This window comes from Polypterus senegalus, chromosome 2, assembly GCF_016835505.1.
Source record: "Polypterus senegalus isolate Bchr_013 chromosome 2, ASM1683550v1, whole genome shotgun sequence".
NCBI classification, from domain to species: Eukaryota; Metazoa; Chordata; class Cladistia; order Polypteriformes; family Polypteridae; genus Polypterus; species Polypterus senegalus.
In genome coordinates, this window is record NC_053155.1 from 10,367,375 (window position 1) to 10,391,822 (window position 24,448).

General features: G+C 45.0%; 1 protein-coding gene across 3 annotated transcripts in view; it reads right to left on the reverse strand.

Annotated features, from left to right (window-relative positions):
• The window catches only part of mrpl39 (mitochondrial ribosomal protein L39), a 92,144-nt gene that overhangs the window by 19,816 nt on the left and 47,880 nt on the right, over positions 1-24,448 (reverse strand). Inside the window, exons 8-11 of one of the 3 annotated variants that reach the window (XM_039743398.1) lie at positions 18,068-18,224; positions 17,915-17,962; positions 13,473-13,567; positions 6,580-7,219 (exon numbers count right to left, since the gene is read on the reverse strand). In XM_039743398.1, coding sequence (XP_039599332.1) covers position 7,219; positions 13,473-13,567; positions 17,915-17,962; positions 18,068-18,224 — 301 coding nt within the window. In that variant the 3' untranslated portion in view covers positions 6,580-7,218. Of the gene's footprint in view, positions 1-6,579; positions 7,220-12,245; positions 12,288-13,472; positions 13,568-17,914; positions 17,963-18,067; positions 18,225-24,448 lie in introns of those variants that run through there. The other 2 variants (XM_039743403.1, XM_039743394.1) reach the window with 2 other exon arrangements.

Genomic DNA, 24,448 nt, shown 5'->3' on the forward strand with positions numbered 1-24,448 from the left:
CGTCCAAAGTTGCATCAGAACAGGGTGCGTCGGTGATGTTAACAGCTCTGGTGATGAGCCTGTGGAAGAACTCAAACTCCCAAGAGTCAGTGCGGCGGCTAGGAGATTAGCTGGGTGGCCAGTCATGCCCCACTGATTCTTGGGATTTTGAGTTTTCTTTCCCACCACAGCTAGACCAGTCCCTCTTCTCTGGCAATTTACTCAAAAATGACACATCATTTCATGTTTTTATTTTATCACTACACCCCCTTCACACTATGAACAGATAGGAAAGTGTGACTGTTACGCTTTAAATGATTTTGGGATGTCAGGAACTTTACTCAGCCTGCTGTTTTCATTTCAGGGTCATGGAGGGGGTTTGCAGTCCAAACCAGGAGCAAACCCTGGACTGGGCGCCATTTGCACCCCACCTTTCACATCCTCAGCCAGTTTGGAGTCAGTTAAGCCACCTGGACGCAGGGAGAACATGCAGAATCCACACATGGTGGCAAGCAGATTGATGCCATAAAATTACAGGGGGCTGTCACCAGGTGACCCCAAGCCAGTCAGTAGACTTTCCAGTACCCCGTCCGTCTGAATGTCTCCTCATATGATCTGAAAAACCCATCTAGTATGCTCCAGGGAAAGGCGCTATATAATTTGAAAGTTGCATGCCCACCACCCTCAAAGGTGTTTTCAGGCTGGTCCTTCAGTCTGCTGACATTCCAGAAGATGAATGTGTGGGCCTTTGTAGTCTGGCATAGCAGGGTGGTCTCGTGTGGAGTTTTGCATGTTCTCCAGTTTTCCTCTGACATCCCGTGCCAGTTACTCTAAATTGGCGACGTGGCCTGAGTGAGCCCTGCCTTGCACCCAGTGCTGCTGGTACCGGCTCTGCCTCCTGTAGGTTTGTTATTTTAGGCTGACGGTCCTTGTGAAAGGCGCTATATAACATGGGTCCGGCCAGATGAACCTGAACAGTTGGGGTTCAGTTGTTTTGCTCTGGGCACTGTACTGTGAAAGGCACTATATACCGAGGACAGATTCCAATGGGTGCCCCACACTTGTCTGAAGCAAATGGCATAAAAGGCGCTATATAAAGTCAAAGGGCGCATACATTTTGGATAAGGATGAAAAGGTTAGGTGATGAGGAAGGTGCGTCCACTGCTCCACAAAAGAGCGGTCTTCATGAAAGGCACTATGTACAAGTTCAGGTTGGGCGGTGACCCCCATGCCACTCATGGAACCTTCTAGAAATCGGGGTGAGAGCTGCTTTGCTGTAAGGAGCTATTTAATAATAAAGCCTGCTGAGGCCCAGTTCCTGCGCTCCTGCCTTGAACGTGTGATGCCAATTTGCCCCCAACTGACCTGAAAGACCCCCTAATTGTGTTTTTTTTTTTTTCTCCCGTAGACTCCTGACGGCGCCCCAGACTGTGACCCGACAGCTTGATCCGCGGCCCGGGGTTAATGCTAATCGTGATAGGGGTTCAATGTGTCTGGACGACTCCTGTGCGTTAGCATTAGTCCTGTGCCGGGGCCCACCCGCCTGCTCACTCGAATCCGTCTTCCCAGAATCCCCTCTCGAGTGACGAAGGGGTGACAGATACCAGGATGACCGAATGGTGAGGCCCCTAACCCTCTCATGGACACTTCAGTGGATGCCTCCCCTTCTGAAGTTCTCGTCATCCTCAAAGTCTGCTCTTCATCAGCCTTGCAGAATAACTGGAATCGGGGCCCGTTTTATTGAATTTTGGGTTGGCGCTGCCACACTGGGTGGGACAATAAAACCCCAGTTACTAAGTGCACACAGGTAAGGACGTTGAACATGAAAGGCGCTATATGAAATAAAAGTGATTGGATGTCCATCGTGTTCTGAGCCTCTTGTTTGATGACTTCAAGGCGCCATACGCCTCACCTTTCTGCTGAGATGGCAGGTCCCACTCCAGAATCTGCCCTGCTTATTACAATCGCAGACTGGCACCCAAACTGGTTCTGTTAATGATGCCCCTTGTCAGAAAGCCAATGTGGGCATTAAGGTCTGTTGCTCGACAGCTGTGCTTATCTCACATTGGAGAAAGTTGGGAGGCATGGTGCCCCCTGGATGTTACCAGAATCTGCAATGCTTACAGGCTGGCACTTCTCTATTAACGATGCCCTCCTCTCAGAAGGCCCCAGTCTTTCACTGAAATGTGGTCATCACCCCGAGGATGTGGCTTGTCACAAGGTGCTTACCACACCCCAGTCCAGAGGTCCTATTTGTCCTTCACCTTTGGGTTACTTTTCCGAGACATAAGGCTCAGATCTGTTTTGTGTGCCAGGTTGCCAGCACAATGAGGGCACCGTTTCCCCTAACGCTGATCTTGTGTGGAGGTTTATAAATGGCAGCCAGTGCTGGAGGTCACCGGCAGGTAAGCAGTGGCGACGTCTCATCCCTTCAGCCAGGACTTTGGCACGCCTGGCACCTGTGGTAGTCAGCTGAACAGTCCAGGGCTCAGTGTCTCGATACTAAAGAGAAGTGTGCCCCCTAGTGGCCAGGTGACAGAATGGACCTGGAAGAGGCTGTATGTAAAGAGTTGTCCAGTCAGACTGACCTTCGACCTTCACCTTTAAAAAGTACCTGATAGTAAAGAGAAGTGAGCCCCCCAGTGGCCAAATGAACACATGACACTCTGAGGAACACGAAATCAGCTGGTGCCGTACATTATGGAACTGAAACCAACAGCTAACTTGGGATGATGCTTGTGGCCGAAAGGCGCTATACAACACAAACACCAAGAGGCTGTACAGACCTGTCAAGGGTCTGCCCAGAAAGAAACCCTTGTAGGAAGGTGACACGGGAGACCCTCACTCCAGGCCTTTTGCTGTTGTAAATGCTACTAAACGTCCCCTTTAGGAAGAACAAAAGAAGTGTGCCGCCTTGTGGCTGGCTGGGTAACAACACCCTCTTGGGAGAAATGTGTGCATTTACTGGGTTGGGGTGGGCGCAGGTCATGGGGGGGCCGCTTTCTTTCCCATCCTGCATTTTAATTTCCAAGTCGCCACACCTGGCACTTGGGTAGGTGGGGTCTCTGTAACCCCCACTTATTCCACAGACGTGTGTATTAAGTCCATTGTAAACGTGTTTTAGTTGATGCCATTCTCAGCATCGTCCACACTGCTCGTTCTTCCAGATAGATACCTTCCATGTTTGTTTCTTGAGGTGCTGGCAGGTTCGGGCTGATGCAGTGGTGTCTTCCCCACACCTTCACTTCACCAGCCCCCCCAATGAGTTGGCTCTCGATTCAGGCACCGGATACTCAATGAATTGAAACGAGCGGCTAACGTCCAAATTTTTCATCCTCTTGATGCTTCTGTGTACGCCAGTAACGTGGCACATTTTTTTTCGTGTTGGCACAATGGAGACCTGCTGCCCATTAATGCCAACCAGTGTGTGCCATCCATGAGAGGAAAAAATACAAAAAACAAAGGGAGGAGCAGCAGCAGCTCTGCAGTGAAGGACCCCCCTAAAAAAAAAACAAAACCAAAACATAACTAAGGAATCTTATGATAGCGCACTAATGAAAGGCGCTCCATAAAATGAACACTAGGTGGCGGTGTCCCCTCGACCTTCTCGTATACGGGGATGGATATTTGAGGAGTAAACCGCCAGACAAGGATTCTATTTTTATATTATGTACGTTAAAGAACCAACAAAAATCAAATTAATGATATATTAAACAATTATTATAAAAGTAAAGTTGAATAAATTGGGACTGCCCAGGTGAGGAAAGAGCCCAAACGTTGATAGAAATCTAAGGTTTGTACCAAATGCTTACACAATTTGGTTGACCACGTTGATAGGAATAAAAGTTTTGTACAAAATTACTTACAAAGTGAAAGCGTGTCCAGGTTATCGCGTTTACACACACAGGCACAGACAGACAGACAGAATTCCAAAAATTGCATTTTCGGACTCGGCGAGGTCTAAAACGTTGAGATTATTCTGGACGATTCCAATACTTTATGTATATACGAGAAAGGCAGGGCGGTCTACAGCGTCGAGACATCGAATCTTTGGGGGACTACAATACTGGCCTTCCACTTCAGTATACGAGAAAGAAGTGTGCCACCTAGTGGCCATTGGGCTGAACCAGCTTGTTAGAAAAATCAAAATCTTCTTGTACTCCACAAACCAAAAAAAAAATAAAATAAAGAGACGAAACTGGACAAATGCACTCGTGAAGGTGTTCGCTGCTGAAAGGTGCTATAAATAAATAAATACTAGGATGCTGCAAAGAGCCGTAGCTCTAGAGGCGGGCGGAGGGGGCGGCGTTACCGGCTCGATACAAATCGTGTGTGAGCAGCAGGGGGTCGTAAAAACGAATGAGAAAAGCCCGATTCTCGGATTTGCATCCACAAAAGCTTCAAAAATAATTTTCAGACTGTCCTTCTGTGACGGCATCAGACACAGCAGTTGAAATTGATGAGGGAGTAACAAAAATGAAAAAGAATTTCTAGGAAGATAAACAACTCATTTATAATTTGGTTTTCTTATCAATCCTAATGCGTTTTTGCTCTGCGCAGAAAACATCCCCACCTATTACTTTGGTTCTGGTTTTCTCAGCGTAATTATATTAAACTAATAATTAGAACACGACTTATTAGTGCGTCTGTATATACTGCTCAAAAGAATGAAAGGAACACTTTTGAATCAGAGTATAGCATAAAGTCAATGAAACTTCTGGGATATTAATCTGGTCAGTTAAGTAGCAGAGGGGGTTGTTAATCAGTTTCAGCTGCTGTGGTGTTAATGAAATTAACAACAGATGCACTAGAGGGCAACAATGAGATGACCCCCAAAACAGGAATGGTTTAACAGGTGGAGGCCACTGACATTTTTCCCTCCTCATCTTTTCTGACTGTTTCTTCACTAGTTTTGCATTTGGCTACAGTCAGTGTCACTACTGGTAGCATGAGGTGATACCTGGACCCTACAGAGGTTGCACAGGTAGTCCAACTTCTCCAGGATGGCACATCAATACGTGTCATTGCCAGAAGGTTTGCTGTGTCTCCCTGCACAGTCTCAAGGGCATGGAGGAGATTCTAGGAGACAAGCAGTTACTCTAGGAGAGCTGGAGAGGGACATAGAAGGTCCATAACCCATCAGCAGGACCAGTATCTGCTCCTTTGGGCAAGGAGGAACAGGATGAGCACTGCCAGAGCCCTACAAAATGACCTCCAGCAGGCCACTGGTGTGAATGTCTCTGACCAATCAGAAAGACTTCATGAGGGTGACCCAAGGGCCCCATGTCCTCTAATGGGCCCTGAGCTCACTGCCCAGCAGCATGCAGCTCGATTGGCATTCGCCATAGAATACCAGAATTGGCAGATGCACCACTGGTGCCCTGTGCTTTACAGATGAGAGCAGGTTCACCCTGAGCACGTGACAGAAGTGAAAGGGTCTGGAGAAGCCATGGAGAACATTATGCTGCCTGTAACTTCATTCAGCATGAGCAGTTTGGTGGTGGGTTAATGATTGTCTGGGGAAGCATATCCATGGAGGGTCACACAGACCGCTACAGGCTTGACAAAGGCACCTTGGCTGCCATTAGGTATCAGGATGAAATCCTTGGACCCATTGTCAGACCCTATGCTGGTACAGTGGCTCCTGGTGCACGACAATTCCTGGCCTCATGTGGTGAGAGTATGCAGGCAGTTCCTGGAGGATGAAGGAATTGATACCATTGACTGGCCACCACACTTTCCTGACCTAAATCCAATAGAACACCTCTGGGACATTATGTTTTGGTCCATCCAATGCCACCAGGTTGCACCTCAGACTGTCCAGGAGCTCAGTGATGCCCTGGTCCAGATCTGGGAGGAGATCCCCACAACACCATCTGTCATCTCATTAGAAGCATGCACCGATGTTGTCAGGCATGTATACAAGAACACAGGGGCCATACAAAGTGCTGCGTACAATTTGGAGTTGCTGCAATTCAATTTTGGCAAAATGGACTAGCCTGCCACATAATGTTTTCACTCTGATTTTTGGGGTGTCTTTGAATTCAGGGCTCTGTAGGTTGATCATTTTCATTTCCATCAAGTGATGTGGCATCCTTTCGTTCCTAACACATTACCCAGTCTATATCAGTATAGATATCCGGGAGGATTTCTTTTTCCCATTGAGATCTGATGTGTTTTCAAAGTGTTCCTTTCATTTTTTTAAGCAGTTTATATTCTCGACTAGTTGATGCTTATAAATAATTATATGTGAAAAATGGTGGCTGTTTCTCAATATGTGAATTACATCTCGCCTGAAGAAGGGGCCCGAGTTGCCTCGAAAGCTTGCATATTGTAATGTTTTTAGTTTGCCATTAAAAGGTGTCATTTTGCTTGACTCCTCACTCTATATATGAATAAGTCTATGCAAAATGTAGCTGAATTTTTCTCCATACGTCATTTTCTATTTAAATAAATTAACATATTCAGATATGTTGGAGGCGGCAAATCGAAGCCCCGCCCCGAGCGGCACAAACTTAGCTACGCCGCCTTCGGGTTTTTCGTCTTTTGTAAAAAAAAATAATTTGAGGGAAATCCAGCCATCGTGTTCAACATTCAGACGAACACCACTGATTACGGTTACAAGGGCTGGGATGTTTTAACTGGGAATTCTAGAAGGTGTTGTGTTGGAAGCGTAAGGATCTGCGCGACTTTGGCCAAAGTGTGATGCCCGTCAGACGACTGGGTCACTGCATCTCCAAAACGGCACATCTAGTGGGGGCATTCCCGGTGGCATTCAGTGGTTACGACCCACCAAAGGTGGTCTGAGGAAGGGCAACCGGTTATGGGCACCCAAGGCTCATCGATGTGCGTGGCCAATCGGCTCCGATCAGGCAAGAGGGCAGAAAACTTAATGCGGGCCGTGAAAGAAAACGCAGTGCATCGCCGCTTGCTGTAAAGCCGGTCAGGGGGGATCACCAAAAGAACCTACGAACTGGACCCTGGAGCATTTACTTTTAAATCGTGTGGACGGCCGGGTGCGTTTAACGTTGTTAATCTGGGGGAGAGATGGCAGCAGGAGGCATTATGGGAAGTAGGGCAAGTTGGCAGCGGCACGCTCTGGGCAAACTTTCTGCTAGGAGACCTTGGGTCCTGGCGGTGTGCATGTGACGGCACGTACCCCCTAACTGAAGGTTGTTGGGGACCACATACAGTACACCCCTCATGGCAGTGGTCTCTTTCAGCAGGATGCCCTTCCACCCTGCAAAAAAAAAAAAAACATGGCAAAGAGTTTAAGGGGTTGACTTGACCTCCAAATTCTCCAGCAGCTCTCAATCTGACTGAACATCTGGGAGATGTGCTGGAAAAACAAGTCCGATCCACGGAGGCTCAAACCGGGAGATGTGGTGATCGATCCTGCAAAGGTGGGTACAGCTGATTGGCCCCGATTGCAGCAAAAACACGTGTCGTGCCCTCTGTGTATTAGTGGACTGGTACTAGTGGCATATGGGGAGGTCGAGCTAATGTTAGAAATGATGGGATTTATCAGAAAAATGGAACAAACCTTCACAAAGCTGCTCATGGCATTTATTTCTCAATGGAGTCTCCACCTTTCTGGATGCAATGGTGCCACCTGCCTGGCAGTGCCAGCAGAATAAAAGCTTTTGTCTCGTCCTCACTGACACTCGTGCACCGCTGTCTTCACGTCCTCATCTGACTTGAATCGACGACCACCCAAATGTTTTTTTCAGTGGTCCACAAGGGTGGAAATCACACGGTGCCAATCCTGACGAATAAGGAGGATGTGGCGATACCTGAAACTTCAGTTTCTAAAGACAAGCCTTGGTGTTCTTGGCAGTGTGTGTGTATGGCCATTGACATGCAGCCCACCAAAGGACCCCTCGGGACAGCAGTCCCTGCCGCTGGGATCGAATAGCAGGTTTCACGGTGGTCTCCAGCAAGTCACAGGAACTTGCACTAGTGACTGTAGTGTTTAACAATAACTCGGGGGCACTAATGGTGGCAAGGACAAGGCAAAACCTTTTATTCTGCTGCAATGCCGGCCCTGCCTGGTAGGTGGCGCCAGTGCATTGAGGCGGATGGAGACTCCATTGACAAATGAATGACGTGATCAGTTTTGTGAAGGTTCGCTCCATTTTGTGATAAATCCCATTATTTATAACTTTAGCTTGTCTACCCCTTGTTTATACACACATACAGTGCATCCGAAAAGTATTCACAGCGCATCACTTTTCCACATTTTGTTATGTTACAGCCTTATTCCAAAATGGATTAAATTCATTTTTTTCCTCAGAATTCTACACACAACACCCCATAATGACAACGTGAAAAAAGTTTGAGGTTTTTGCAAATTTATTAAAATATAAAAACTGAGAAATCCCATGTCCATAAGTATTCACAGCCTTTGCTCAATACTTTGTCGATGCACCTTTGGCAGCAATTCCAGCCTCAAGTCTTTTTGAATATGATGCCACAAGCTTGGCACACCTATCCTTGGCCAGTTTCGCCCATTCCTCTTTGCAGCACCTCTCAAGCTCCATCAGGTTGGATGGGAAGCGTCGGTGCACAGCCATTTTAAGATCTCTCCAGAGATGTTCAATCGGATTCAAGTCTGGGCTCTGGCTGGGCCACTCAAGGACATTCACAGAGTTGTCCTGAAGCCACTCCTTTGATATCTTGGCTGTGTGCTTAGGGTTGTTGTCCTGCTGAAAGATGAACCGTCGCCCCAGTCTGAGGTCAAGAGCGCTCTGGAGCAGGTTTTCATCCAGGATGTCTCTGTACATTGCTGCAGTCATCTTTCCCTTTATCCTGACTAGTCTCCCAGTTCATGATGCTGCCACCACCATGCTTCACTGTAGGGATGGTATTGGCCTGGTGATGAGCGGTGCCTGGTTTCCTCCAAATGTGACGCCTGGCATTCACACCAAAGAGTTCAATCTTTGTCTCATCAGACCAGAGAATTTTGTTTCTCATGGTCTGAGAGTCCTTCAGGTGCCTTTTGGCAAACTCCAGGTGGGCTGCCATGTGCCTTTTACTAAGGAGTGGCTTCCGTCTGGCCACTCTACCATACAGGCCTGATTGGTGGATTGCTGCAGAGATGGTTGTCCTTCTGGAAGGTTCTCCTCTCTCCACAGAGGACCTCTGGAGCTCTGACAGAGTGACCATCGGGTTCTTGGTCACCTCCTGACTAAGGCCCTTCTCCCCCGATCGCTCAGTTTAGATGGCCGGCCAGCTCTAGGAAGAGTCCTGGTGGTTTTGAACTTCTTCCACTTATGGATGATGGAGGCCACTGTGCTCATTGGGACCTTCAAAGCAGCAGACATTTTTCTGTAACCTTCCCCAGATTTGTGCCTTGAGACAATCCTGTCTTGGAGGTCTACAGACAATTCCTTTGACTTCATGCTTGGTTTGTGCTCTGACATGAACTGTCAACTGTGGGACCTTCTATAGACAGGTGTGTGCCTTTCCAAATCATGTCACATCAACTGAATTTACCACAGGTGGACTCCAATGAAGCTGCAGAAACATCTCAAGGATGATCAGGAGAAACAGGATGCACCTGAGCTCAATTTGGAGCTTCATGGCAAAGGCTGTGAATACTTATGGACATGTGCTTTCTCAGTTTTTTTATTATTAATAAATTTGCAAAAACCTCAAGTAAACGTTTTTCATGTTGTCATTATGGGGTGTTGTGTGTAGAATTCTGAGGAAAAAAATGAATTTAATCCATTTTGGAATAAGGCTGTGACATAACAAAATGTGGAGAAAGTGATGCGCTGTGAATACTTTCTGGATGCACTGTATATAATATATATATATATGTAGTGACTTTCACATTCATCTATCTATCTATATACATTTATATCTCTATAGTCTCTCTCTCTATTATATAGTGCCTTTCACATCTATCTATATATCTATAAAAAAATCCAACATCTACCTGTGTGTCCATTTTCATAACAGAACTACTTAGCAGATTTAGATCCAGATGGGCACACCAACTCTTCCCATGATATTGCTACGAGCAAGAAGATGGAAGATATGGACAAACGTGAGAGACGCCACACAGAAAGGCCCTCAGAGAGCCAGACGTTTGCACTGTTTCTCATCACAATGCCAACAGGCAGACCCCTAAACCTTCCCACCATTGAACACCAGGAGAAGTCGCATCTCCCCACACACTGACCCCACTGTATGCTCACCCGGGATGATCGTCACGTACACTTGGCCGACTTGCAGCCAGCCATCTGTTTGTGACGCCTTTTCTGACACGACTTATCAGAATGTCCACAACGCAGCACTTGGTGTCCTGTCAACCACCTGGAGGTCTTCCTCATGCAGGCTGCTCCAAGGCGTTGCTGCCTGACACTAAAAACACCAGAAACCTTCACATTGCTCCTGTTCACACAGCCTGCACCACACAGATACAAAGCTGAAGGACCAAGCTTACTAGAAATGTGTGGAACAGACTGGTTGCTTCTAGAAAGTTCTCTGCCAACCAGGTGGCTCCACTTTGTAAGTTCTGTCTGCCTGCAGTAACATGATTGGTTGGCACTTCAGTCTGCTGGCTGCTAGAACATCATAGAATATATAATATTTTATTATACTACATCTATCTATCTATACTGTATATAAAGTTCAACATCTGTTCACCTGTCCACTTTTCATGAGAGACGGATTTAGATCGGGTTTTTCCTACAATTTGCTTGAACATTCTGGTTGATTTTGCGACTTCTCTCATTGTGTGATGTATTATAGTTCGGTTGCAGCAGCAGTTACTAAGTGCAAACCCGTGACACAGGCTGTAGGCCAAGGGGAGGGGAAGCGTGACCGCAGGAGTCGGGAGATGGGCAGGGCCCTGCTCACTCACTCACTCACACGCCAGCCTCCATTCGAGTAGCTCTACCTCACGCCACATGTTGGAGCGCAACTTGCCTCCGCTTAGCTAGCAATGCCTGTTTGTTCAGCAGACATTATCATCTACAGATTGTTAAGGAGTAACGTTTGACATTTTTGAGAGAGATCAGAGCTCCGGTGTTTTAGCGCATTGTTTTCCAAACTCGGTCCTGGTGAACCCCCTGTGACTGCTGGTTTTTGTCCCAACCAGATTCCTACTCAGTGACAACACCTTAGGGCACTGATTTCATTTAATTAGCTGATAGATAGATAGATAGATATGAAAGGCACTATATGATAGATATATAGATAGATAGTTAGATAGATAGATAGATAGATAGATACTATATAATACTGTAGATAGATAGATAGATATGAAAGGCACTATATGATAGATAGATAGATAGATAGATAGACTATATGATAGATAGAAATCAAAGGCACTATATGATAGATAGAAATCAATATATGATAGATAGATAGATAGATAGATAGAGATAGATACTATATAATACTGTAGATAGATAGATGTGAAAGGCACTATATAATAGATAGATACTTTATTAATTCCCATACTCCAGCAGCAGCATACTGGTAATAACAATATTAAATATCAGAGTGATAACAGTGCAGTTATAACAGACAATAACTTTGTATAATGTTAACGTTTACCCCCCGGGTGGAACTGAAGAGTCGCATAGTGTGGGGTCTCCTCAGTCTGTCAGTGGAGCAGGACGGTGACAGCAGTCTGTCGCTGAAGCTACTCCTCTGTCTGGAGATGATTCTGTTCAGTGGATGCTGTGGATTCTCCATGACTGACAGGAGTCTGCTCAGCGCCCGTCGCTCTGCCACGGATGTCTAACTGTCCAGCTCCGTGCCTACAATAGAGCCTGCCTTCCTCACCAGTTTGTCCAGGTGTGAGGTGTCCCTCTTCTTTATGCTGCCTCCCCAGCTCACCACCGCATAGAAGAGGGCGCTCGCTACAACCGTCTGATAGAACATCTGCAGCATCTTATTGCAGATGTTGAAGGACGCCAGTCTTCTAATGAAGTATAGTCGGCTCTGACCTTTCTTACACAGATCATCAGTATTAGCAGTCCAGTCCAATTTAACATCCAGCTGCACTCCCAGGTATTTATAGGTCAGCACCCTCTGCACAGTCACCTCTGATGATCACAGGGTCCATTTATAAGACATTTAGAAATATTTCTGCTTTTGATTTAAATGCTTCACTCACTTTTGCTGATTTCATTATATTTTGCCCTTTCTCTGTGCAGTTTTCCCCCTTATTAATGCCAATTAAAAATGAGCAGACACGCTGGCAAACCACACTGAATAATCAAAGGCTGCAGCTACTTTAGCGTCAGACCCACTAATTCGTAAACAATGGATTAATTAAACAGATAGAACACCTAGAAAAGTAGAATGAAAATCAAGATGAAAATACTGTTAAAGAAAAAATACGTTATTCCCATATAATTGCTTGGCACATTTTAATATATATATATATATATATATATATATATATATATATACTATATATATATATATATAACTGTTTTTACCAAACTTAGTTTTGTAATTTCTATATTGTTCCAAAAACACAGAACTTGGGTAATAACACATCGCTTAATTAGCCCAGGAGTCCAATTAAAAACAGAAGCTGCTTGGAACAAAAACCTGCAGCCATGTTGTAGGGGGGCACAGGACCGAGTCTGGGAAACACTGGGTTAGAGGGTAGCTGGTAATTGGCAGAGATATCACGGCCATGTGCTCTTCTCCCCACATGGGAGCGTGCTTACATCAGCGCTGAACACGATCAGATACAGTGCCAACGTTTCTCGTGGGAGCGTACCTACCTGCCGCTTGGCCAGACATACCTTGCCAACTTTTTACATTTTTTGCCAAGGAGATCACAGCTACTGTACATTCTCATCCCTGACTGGAAAACAAGAGACCCTCAGATACCAAAGCTATCAATATAAATACTTCTCAATACAAATTATTACATTACTGATTTTAAAAGTTTGTCCTGTTTCACTACTACGTGGGCAGACAGCTGGTATATTTTATCCACACACACCTGCTCTAAAAGCGCCACCACAGGATATGCACATAAACGCTCATCAGTGTAGCGCCCTCTTGAGGCCTTAAACTAAACAGATGGCAGCTGATCCTTTCCACAAAGTAAATGAAACAGTGAGGTGGTCTCGTTTACAGGGTCACTTGCTTCCTTGGGATCCACAGAGGGGGGTCTGCCTGTCATAATCGGCCCTGCCTCATCTCACTCCTGTTTGACTCTAACATTACAAATTCACACTGATGATGTCTTGCTGTTAACGCTCTTTAAAAAACGCAGAGATGGGAAAACAAGACAAGCAAGATGGGGAGACCCACCGTCAGACTGACAGGGTGAGCACAATTGTTGCGATGCCAAGGTGGGAACACAGAATCTGACTTGGGCTCTCAGAACCAAACGGATAGACGAAAAGTGTGCGTGTCCCGATTTTCATTATAATATTTAATTTTGTTTTTACATGAATAGTACAATTATAAAATAAAAAAAAAAATATCAAAATGTCTGAAGACTTGCTCACTAGTGCTCACTCTGCTGCTGCGTTTCTGAGCTGCTGTGGGGTGTAGTCAGGCCTTCTCTCGGATCTTCTGTTTTTCTAGGATCGGCGTCTTCAACCTAAAGCGACACAAACGTAAAACAATCATCAGAGAGACAGAAAGCATCCAGTAGTCCAAGGGTCCTCAAGTTTGGTCCTGGAGGGCCGTTGGTTTTTGCTCCAAGGTAAAGTCAATCTCCGCAGATAATAAAGCAGATTTAGTTCTAGGGCTTTCAACGTGGCACAATAAAGTAACTGCGGGTTTATAAATTCCTTAAAGTCGTGTACAGAGTCCAGTGACATTCGTACTAGCAGGTGCTAACCAACAGGCGCCACGATCAGTGACGTACAGGATAATGTTAATGAAGGCACTGGGCAGAATGTGAATGTGTGGCAAAGATGGTTAAAAGAGAAGCCCACCTTTTACCAGCACTTCCTTCTTTCCAGTTTAAAAAAAAGATAAATAAAAACCGGGCCTGTTAAAGCCCATTGTGCCACTCCATATGTGATAATGGGCTATACGAGAAATAGATTATTTTTTTCGTATAAAACCTTACACACATTCCACGGCTTTGTTTCCAATATCAATGGGCAGAAGACCCCATTTTATAAAAATACCACATTAGCTCCACTGATCTCTGGGTCGACGTCAGGACCATCGGCTGTGTCTCATATGCACATAACGCACTACGACTTTTTTTTTTGTCGTTTCGCACTTAGTTGCAAAGGTTCTTGTTGAGATGGTCCTCCAAAATGGCACCTTAAATCAATCTGACTGGCATCAAGTGTAATCCATACTACTCTGTGCAGGTCAATGCTAACCTCATTTACTTGGAATCTGAAACACGACTCTGTGACAACCTAAGGCAGAACGTGGCACGGCACTACCTAACTTTCGATTTTATTACTGAGTGGCAAATACACAAACTGTTATGACACAAATCGATGAACACACACAAGCCCGGTCTGCGACAAAAACAAAATCCTGCAGTACTTCTTTATATTCCCTGCTCTGTGCGCCCCAGTAAATACCAATTGTCGTCAATACACCAATAATTCATTTGACCTTCATTCTCTCAGAATATGGGACCAATGTAGGAAGCACTTTAAGACAGAGGAGCTTCTACTTGTTGCACCTCTACAAGACAAACACCCTATTGCACCCTCACAAGCACATACAGTATTTAAAGCCTGGGAAATGTCTGGGATTAAAACACTTAGAGACTTATACACAGATAATGTCTTCACATCCTACAAACGGTTACACTTCAAATACAGTCAAAGTAAAAAGTACGTGAACCCTTTTGGACTGATCTGGTTTACTGCATGAATTGGTCATAAAAAGTGATGTGATCTTCATCTACGTCACAGGTCCTGATATACACAATGAGTCAAGCCAATGACAAACAAACAATTCTACACTTTCACGTCTTTATTTTACAAACGCATTCAACGTTCACAGTGGTAGTGGAAAAAGTAAGTGAACCTTGGGATTTAATAACTGGTTGGCCCTCCTTTGGCAGCAATGACCTCAACCAGTCGCTTCCTGTCACTGCAGATCAGACCTGCACATCGTGTGGGGGGATTTGAGCCCATTCTTCCCTGCAGAACTGACTTAACTCTTCCATAGTCTTTGGTCATCTTCTGTGTGTGGCTCTCTCTCTCTCTCCAAGTCCATAGCACTGAGATCTGGGCCACTCCAAAAGGCGCAGTTTGTTCTTCTGAAGCCATTGTGCTGTGGATTTGCTGCGATGTTTTGGAGGTCATTGTCCTGTCCTGTCACATCACCCAGCCTCTTCTGAGCTGAAGTTGATGGACAGACACCCTCGCATTATCCTGGAGAATTTGTTGAGAAACTTATGAATTCATTTTCCCCTCAATGATGGCAGGCTGTCCAGGCCCTGATGCAGCAAAGCAGGCCCAAATCCTGATGTTCCCTCCACCATACTTTACTGTAGGGATGATGATGTTGATATGCAGTTCCCTTTTTACGCCAAATGAAGTTCTGCTTGTTCCTCCCAAATAGTTCAATTTTGGTTTCATCCACACCAGGGGGCATTTGGAGGATTAGAGAGCCCTGGAATACAGCACTTCCACCACAACCAGAAGTGCTGCCGGAACTAATTCCAGGAACACCCGGAGTGCTTCCGGGTGCTCATATGGCACTTCCACCACACCAGGAAGTGCTGTCCAGAAGACTATCAGGAAGCTCCTGGAGCACATCCGGGGTGTTATAAAATGGGCCGCATCACTCACAGTTGGGAGGAAGTGGATGGAGCTTGTAAAGAGGAGAGTAGAGGCGAGAGAAAGAGAAGGAGAAGAGAGGCTGTTGGTGATTTGTGCTTCGTGTAAAATAAAAGTGTGTGTTTTGGACATTTGGTGTCATGTCTGTTGTTGTATATGATTGTTTAATGATGCTTTTGTCCATTGCTTTATGTTCGGATGTTGATTGCTATGGTCTGCGTCTTTTGAGACGTATGGCTGCTGGAGGGAAGGACGTGGTTTAAAAAGACACGCTGTATAGGAAGTTGAGAAAACAGGGTTAACAATAAACGGCATTTGAAATGTTATTCTGAGTGTGTCACTACTACAATCTAGAGAACACTACATCTGTGCCATTCCACAATTGTTAAAAAGTACGGAAACGTTTTGAACGTCCCTAATACAAAGGTATGGTTTACAGTTTTTCGTTGGTGAATTTTGGTTTCATCACTTCACAAAACGTTTTCCCAGTACCGTTGTGGAGTGTCCAAGTGCTCTTTCACAAACTTCTGGCGTTCAGCAATGTTCTTTTTTGATAGCAGTGGCTTCCTTCTTGGTGTCCTGCCATGGACTCCTTTCTTGTTCAATGTTTTGCGTATAGTTGACTCATGAACAGAGATGTTAATCAGTTCTGATGACTTCTTCAAGTCCTTTGCTGTCACTCTAGGGTTTTTCTTCACCTCACTGCTGACTTTGCGTTGTACTCTTGGGGTCATCTTGGTAAGGGAATCCACTTCTAGGCAGAGTAGCCACAATACCAAATTGTCTCCATTTACAGACAACTTGCCTAACAGCAGACTGATGAATATCTAACATCTTTGAGAGGACTTTGTAACCCTTTCCAGCCTTATGTAGATTAATTCTCCATCGTAGCTCCTCAGACAGCTCTTTTGTGTGAGGCATGATTCCCATCTGGATATGTTTCTTGTCAATAACTCAAACTTTTATAGTGTTTATTTATCAATCAAAGTCATTCTGGGCCACCTCACCTCTGAACTCGTTTCATTAAATGGACTCCAGGTGTGCTAAATTCAGACTGCAGTGAGCTTTTTAGAAAGTCATTATCTTAGGGTTCACTTGTATGTCCAACCTTCAGTGTCACAGTTTGAATGATTTATTCAATATGGTCAAAAATTCTCTGTGAACATCTGTGTATCTTTAGTTATTGGAGACTGTGTTTGTTCATTATTGGGGCTGACATGAAGATACGGCCATGTTTTATAAAGGGATTAGATATAAATATAGAGAATTCCTAGGGGTTCACATACTTTTTACTCTGACTGTACAACTTCTTATCTACACAATTCCTCCACGACTTTCAAGGTAGAAACTTTGCTAAACAGAACCTGCCCAATTTTCCTCGCCTCCCAGTTGGTTCTATTCCAGAAGAAATAATGATCAGTCTTGAAGACTCAGTTAACATCTCTACAATTTATACAAATATTTTAAAGTCACCTTCCTTTCAAACATCCCAGGGTATTGTGGGGAAAGGATCGGCCACTTAATATTTCAGAAAAGGAGTGAAAGGCAGCCATGCACAGAACACACTCTGGCTCCATATGCACAAAGCATTCAACTTCAAATCTTTTATCTCGTTTAAAATTGTCCAAAATGTTCAACCTGTTAATGTTGTAATCGGGCTCCAGCCTCACTGGGTCATATGCACCAAATTAACATGTTGGACAAAAATCTTTGAATGTCTATCAGACTGCCTTGGTGTCACAGTCACTCATTAACAGCTGTGTTTGGTGGGCTTAAAGTGAAGAAGGACCAACAAACTCTGACTGCTTTTACCTCACTACTAGCACATCTGGAAGAATCCCACCCCACCACTTTCAAGGCAGTGAGTAAATGATGTGCGATACTATTTGAAATTAGAAAAATTCTAAATTCTCACTTAAAGGATCTGTTCAAAACTTTTTTAAAATATGGCAGGATCTAATCAACAACATTTCAGAATAGGTTTCCATTTCGGGAAAAGGGTACTCTTCTTTTCTTGCTGCTTTTAAAGATTAGCTTTGGTAGTTGGCTCTCCTCTCCTTCTGTTGGGATCGGGTTGAATTTTTCTTTGTTAAGTTTGACTCGATTGTATGGAATGCTATCGACTTCTGAGTAAAATCAGTAACAAAATGCTTCCCTCTGGAGCTTTTTCAATTGAGACTCACCGGATTCCGTGCCCTTCTCCTCAGACGTTCCCAAATGTGGTAAAACACCTGCAAGAAGAAATGTGTCCTTGAGTGAAAAAGATAAAAAAAAAAAAAAAAGAAATCTGTGGGTAGCTTACACTGAGAGTAGACAAGAGAGAAGCAAAATGTTACCCTTAGCTGGCGAGGCAGTGACAGCCCTTGGAATCGATGTACATGTCCCCACGGTCCTTGATGCTCCAGAATATGTGCGGCTGTGACTTCATACAGGGAACACAGGCCTGTCCGGGAGATGTGGGGTCCATCGCTCAGATCTACAAACTCGCCAAAACTGAAAAAGACAAGGAGGTGGGAAGCACAAGTCAAGGTGGAGGCCAATAAGTGCTAGCTCATTTGAAACAGCACAGAGCAGATAAGCTCCATTCCCATATTTCATTCTCCAGTTTTACCTTTTACTCGTATTAAAAGTGTTCTGTATATATTTTATTTCTCGAGTTTTATGTAAAAAAAATATTAGTAATAAGAGCTGACATACTTATATTCTACTTTGTGCACCACAACAAAATTGCACTCTGTTTTGTTATAGTCCTCCCTCACTGTCCAAAACAAAAAATGTATAATGGTTTGTTTTAGGCTCTACTTTCCATTCTTACCCCCTCATATACGAGGGTGTGACGATGTGGGTTCTGGCTCCACACTCCCATTGCTGTTGGAAGCACTTGAACCCAACACCGTTGATAATGAAACCGAGTGAGCTAGTCAATGGAGGCAAATTACTGAGCAAGGGGAAGGTATACAAAAGGTGCAACAGTGCTTTTATTAAAAACAGTCAACAAAATAAACAGTGTTCATAAATAGTGCAGTCCATTCAAAAGTTCTTCATTAAATAAATCCATAAAAGGTAAAACGTGGAGGTTAAAATAACAAGAAAAAACAATCCTTTAAAACGAGAGGTTAAAAATCTTCTTTAGGAAGCAATCTTTAAAACAATAACAAATCCGGTGCATCGTTTCTGTTAGCGTCTCACCTGCTTATCCCATTGGGGCTTAGCAGCAGGCAAGACGCTCTCTGCAGCTGCCCTCCTGAAACACACGCATGAGACTGGAGACCTCCCGAACCCTGGCTCCGGTATGGCACTCATCCCAGCCTCGGAGAACTTGGTTTCCACCAGCGGCCAGGTCGCCCGTGGGGATTCCAACCACCAAGTCTCCCGACTTCCACTGCCTTTCCATGGCCTCTCTGCAGCCAGTCGCCTTCCCTGGTCACTCCCGCTACCTGATCGCTCAGCGGGAGCGACATCCAACTGAAACGTCTGGGTGTTGGCCCAACACCCAGCTTCCTTACAGCTGCCCTAGAGTGCTCGATCGCGCGCTCACCACACGCACACACCGCGTGTCTGTCTCTCCTGCACCGCATGCTTCCTCGCTCCCTGTAACCTCCGTCCTCTTTTTCTCCTTTCTCCATTTTTTTACACCTACAAAACCGACTCGCGCTTCTTTTATAACATGAGGGGTCATCACAGCTGTAGCATTAGCCACGGGAGCAATCACGAATGTGGGCAGTTCCTCACCTGTGCACACGGTGAGAAAGGCCCACAACGACGACTGCCCTGCGGCTCGCTACAACATCGCCCCCCCTCACGAAGCCGCCTCGGGTGCGGTGATTATTTAAAATGAATGGCCTTTGCTCAACGAGCTGTGGACCCATAACACCACAGAGGGTTGATCAAAAAGTTTCTGCACTTCTATATTTTCGTTGGAAACGGTGAAGGCGGGAGGGAGGAGGAGTCATTGGGCGTGTCTGAGAGTGTCATGTGACTAAGTTGGCTGCCCTTGCAGTTTGGTATGAGAGTTGTCACCCTTATACATTGCACCAAATGGTAAACAGCGCTCTGTCATGCGCTTTTTGTAGGCAGAAGGTGCCCAAATTCATCTCTGCATGTGTTCTCAGTATGGAGATAAAGTTCTTTCGTAGAGTCGTCTATGAGTGGATTGAAATGTTCAAAAATGGCCGTACTAGTGTGACGGATACAGAGCGCTTCGGACATCCAGCTGTTACAGCCACAACCACGAGGAATGAAGAACCCACCCTGACGTGAAAGCAGCAGTGCATCAGTGGCTACACGCGCAACCAAAAACATTTTTTTGCTGAAGGCATTAAAAAGTTGGTACTACGCTGGGAAAATGGCATCGCAAAGGAAGGAGACTATGCAGAAAAGTGATGTCATTTGTTTTTGAAATTCTTCATAGATAGTGTGGCAGACGGCTGGGGACCGTACCTAGTCGGGACGCCTGGAAGAACCACGAGAGGGACAACTCCTCCCCGGGGCCATAAGAGGGAAGTCGCCCTGGTCTGCACAGCGGCCACGGGAACGGAGCTGGGAAGCTCATCCCTGTTGGGGCCCGTGGCCACCGCCAGGGGGCGCCCGGAAGATTAAAGAGCCCTGGAATACAGCACTTCCAATTGCTGGAAGTTGACAGACAAGAACCTCACATTATCCTGGAGAATTTGTTGAGAAACTTGTGAATTAATGTTCCCCTAAATGATGGCAAGCTGTTCAGGCCCTGATGCAGCAAAGCAGGCCGAAATCATGATGTTCCCTCCACCATACTTTACTGTAGGGATGATGATGTTGTTATGCACTGCCTTTTTTACACTAAATGAAGTTCTGGTTGTTCCTCCCAAATAGTTCAAATTTGCTTTCATCCACACCAGGGGGCATTCGGAGGATTAAAGAGCCCTGGAATACAGTACCACACCAGGATGTGCTGTCAGAAGACAATCAGGAAGCTCCTGGAGCACATCCGGAGTGTTATAAAAGGGTCCGCCTCACTCCATTAGATGAGCCAGAGTTGGGAGGAAGGAGACGAAGCTTGTAAGGTGCAGAGTAGAGGCGAGAGAAAGAGAAGGAGAAGAGAGGCTGTTGGTGATTTGTGCATTGTGTGTTTTGGACATTTGGTGTCGTGTCTGCTGTGTACAGAGGGCAGCCTTTCCACAATAGTTAAAAAGTGCGGAAACGTTTTGAACGTCCCTCGTACAAAGGTATGGTTTACAGTTTTTCGTTGGTGAAGTTACTATAAGTCCAAAAAACAATCCAAGAGCATCATGTGTGGAATCCAATACATTTAGATGAAGTTTTTCAATATTCCTTTAACATAATCTTCCGGATTCACATCAAATTAAACATATAGACCAAACTTCCAGATTCTCAGGTAAGATTGTAAGCTTAGAAAGGACAGACAATTTGAAAAGCTGGCAGCTGCACTGCTTCTAAATCTACAAACATACAGAGGCCTGGTATCTATGGCACTGGCCTTTAAATCTCAAAGGATGCAGACGGAAATTTACGAACATGTGGCGAGAGTGTGCTGAAAAGGAGTACTTTGAAGAACTTAGGCATATAGAAAATGAGAAAGAGTGTAGGTTGGATGAAGGGGAGATAGTAAATCACAAAGTACCAGGGATCAGCAAGGCTGAAGTGAGGGAAGCTATAGAGAGGATAAGAAGTGGGACAGCAGTTGGCATGGACAATAATACACCACTGGAGGCATGGAGGAGATGTTTTGGTGAGATGGCAGTAGAGTTTGTTTAACAAAATCTTGAAAGTGAGAAGATGCCCGAGGAGTGGAGAAGAAGTATTTTTGTACCAGTTTTCAAGAATAAGGGAGATACAGTATGCAGAGCTGCAGTAACTAAAGGGTATGGGAAAGAGGGATAGATGCTAGGGTGAGAGGGGAGGTGGCGATCTGTGAGCAGCAATGTGGCTTCATGCCAATGTTTGCTTTGAGAGTGTTGATGGAGAAGTACAGACAAGGTTAAAGGAATTGCACTGTGTGTTGTGGACATATAGAAAGTGTATGACAGGAGGCCAAGAGAGGAGTTATGGTCCTGTATGAGGAAGTCGGGAAGAGCACAAAAGTATCTGAAGGTGGTGCAAGATATGTATGAGGACAGTGTGACTGCGGTAGGTGTGTGGTAGGAATGACAGCCTGGTTCAAGGTGAGAGTGGAATTACATCAAGTCCTTTTCTGTTTGCAATGGTGATGGACAGGTTGACAGATGAGGTCCGACAGGAGTCTAAATGCACTATATTTGCGGGTGACATTGTGTTCTGTAGTGATAGCAGAGAGCAGGTTGAGACGAACCTTGAGAGATGGAGGTACGCACTGGAAAGAAGGGGAATGAAAGTCAGGAGGAGTAAGATGGAGTACACGTGTGTATAAGAGGGAAAGTAGTGGAATGGTGCGCCTGCAAGGAGCCAAGGTGGTGAAGGTAGACAAATATAAATACTTGGGTTCAACAGTTCAAGGCGAATGAGAGGTGAAGAACAGAGTGCAGGAAGGGTGGACTGGATGGAGAAGAGTGGCAGAAGTGATTTGTGAAAGAAAAGTACCTGCAAGAGTGAAAGGGAAGGTTCTTCAAAAGTAGTGTGACCAGCTATGTTGTATGGTTTGGTGATGGTGGCACTGATGAAAAGACAAGAGGCAAAGCTGGAAATGGCAGAGTTGAAGCTGCTACGATTTTCATTCACAGTATCAAGTGTAGACAGGATTAAGAATGGGTATCATAGAGGGACAACAGAGATACAACAGTTTCGGGACAAAGAAAAGCTAGATTGAGATGGCTTGGGTATGTGCAGTGGAGAGATGTTGAGAATGGAACCACCAGGTAAGAGGAAAAGAAGAAAGCCAAAGAGGAAGTTTATGGATGTTGTGAGGGAAGTCATGAAGGCAATCAGTGTGGCAGAAAATGATGTAAAAGACAGGAATAGATTGAGATGGACGGTCTGCTTTGGCAACCTCTAAATGAGAGCAGCAGAAAACAGAACCAGCAGATGAAGACGAAGACTAAGACAAAGAAGGCAAGCCTTGATGTTATCAGGTTTTTTTAGGCATGCACAATTATGACAAAATAACTGATGGATATTGCCTCAGATATCATTCATTTCAATTAAAAGTAAAATGATATATGCACCCTGTCTTGCCAACTGCACATACTGCATTCTGTTAACAGTACAGCAGGCAACCCTTTAAAAATGGGAATATCAAGTTTTTAAATGCTGAATTTGTTAAAAAATTACAGATTTAGCGTTTAATGTTTCAGTTTTATTTTTGTACTAGCTTAAGTACCCAGCGTTGCCCGGGAGGAAAATAGTGGGTTTTTTTTAATTGTTTGAGAAAAATATAATTAAAAAAACACAATTTTAAAAATAAAAATAAATGAACAAACAATGAAGGCTCACTAATGTGTTTGTCTTGCGGTCTTGTGTGTATGTTATCATCCAGCTGACACTCAGAACCGGCCAACTCTATTTAATTTGAAAAGCAACAGGGGCGCGATATATATATATATATCTATATATCTATCTATATTTATATCTATATCTATATCTATATACTGCTCAAAAGAATTAAAGGAACACTTTTTAATCAGAGTATAGCATAAAGTCAATGAAACTTATGGGATATTAATCTGGTCAGTTAAGTAGCAGAGGGTTGTTAATCAGTTTCAGCTGCTGTGGTGTTAATGAAATTAACAACAGATGCACTAGAGGGGCAACAATGAGATGACCCCCAAAACAGGAATGAATGGTTTAACAGGTGGAGGCCACTGACATTTCCCCCCCCCTCATCTTTTCTGACTGTTTCTTCACTAGTTTTGCATTTGGCTACAGTCAGTGTCACTACTGGTAGCATGAGGTGATACCTGGACCCTACAGAGGTTGCACAGGTAGTCCAACTTCTCCAGGATGGCACATCAATACGTGTCATTGCCAGAAGGTTTGCTGTGTCTCCCTGCACAGTCTCAAGTGCATGGAGGAGATTCTAGGAGACAAGCAGTTACTCTAGGAGAGCTGGAGAGGGCCATAGAAGGTCCATAACCCATCAGCAGGACCAGTATCTGCTCCTTTGGGCAAGGAGGAACAGGATGAGCACTGCCAGAGCCCTACAAAATGACCTCCAGCAGGCCACTGGTGTGAATGTCTCTGACCAAACAACCAGAAAGACTTCATGAGGGTGACCCAAGGGCCCTATGTCCTCTGATGGGCGCTGAGCTCACTGCCCAGCAGCATGCAGCTCGATTGGCATTCGCCATAGAATACCAGAATTGGCAGATGCACCACTGGTGCCCTGTGCTTTTTACAGATGAGAGCAGGTTCACCCTGAGCACGTGACAGAAGTGAAAGGGTCTGGAGAAGCCATGGAGAACATTATGCTGCCTGTGACATCATTCAGCATGAGCAGTTTGGTGGTGGGTTAATGATTGTCTAGGGAGGCATATCCATGGAGGGTCACACAGACCGCTACAGGCTTGACAAAGGCACCTTGGCTGCCATTAGGTATCAGGATGAAATCCTTGGACCCATTGTCAGACCCTATGCTGGTACAGTGGCTCCTGGTGCACGACAATTCCTGGCCTCATGTGGTGAGAGTATGCAGGCAGTTCCTGGAGGATGAAGGAATTGATACCATTGACATTATGTTTTGGTCCATCCAATGCCACCAGGTTGCACCTCAGACTGTCCAGGAGCTCAGTGATGCCCTGGTCCAGATC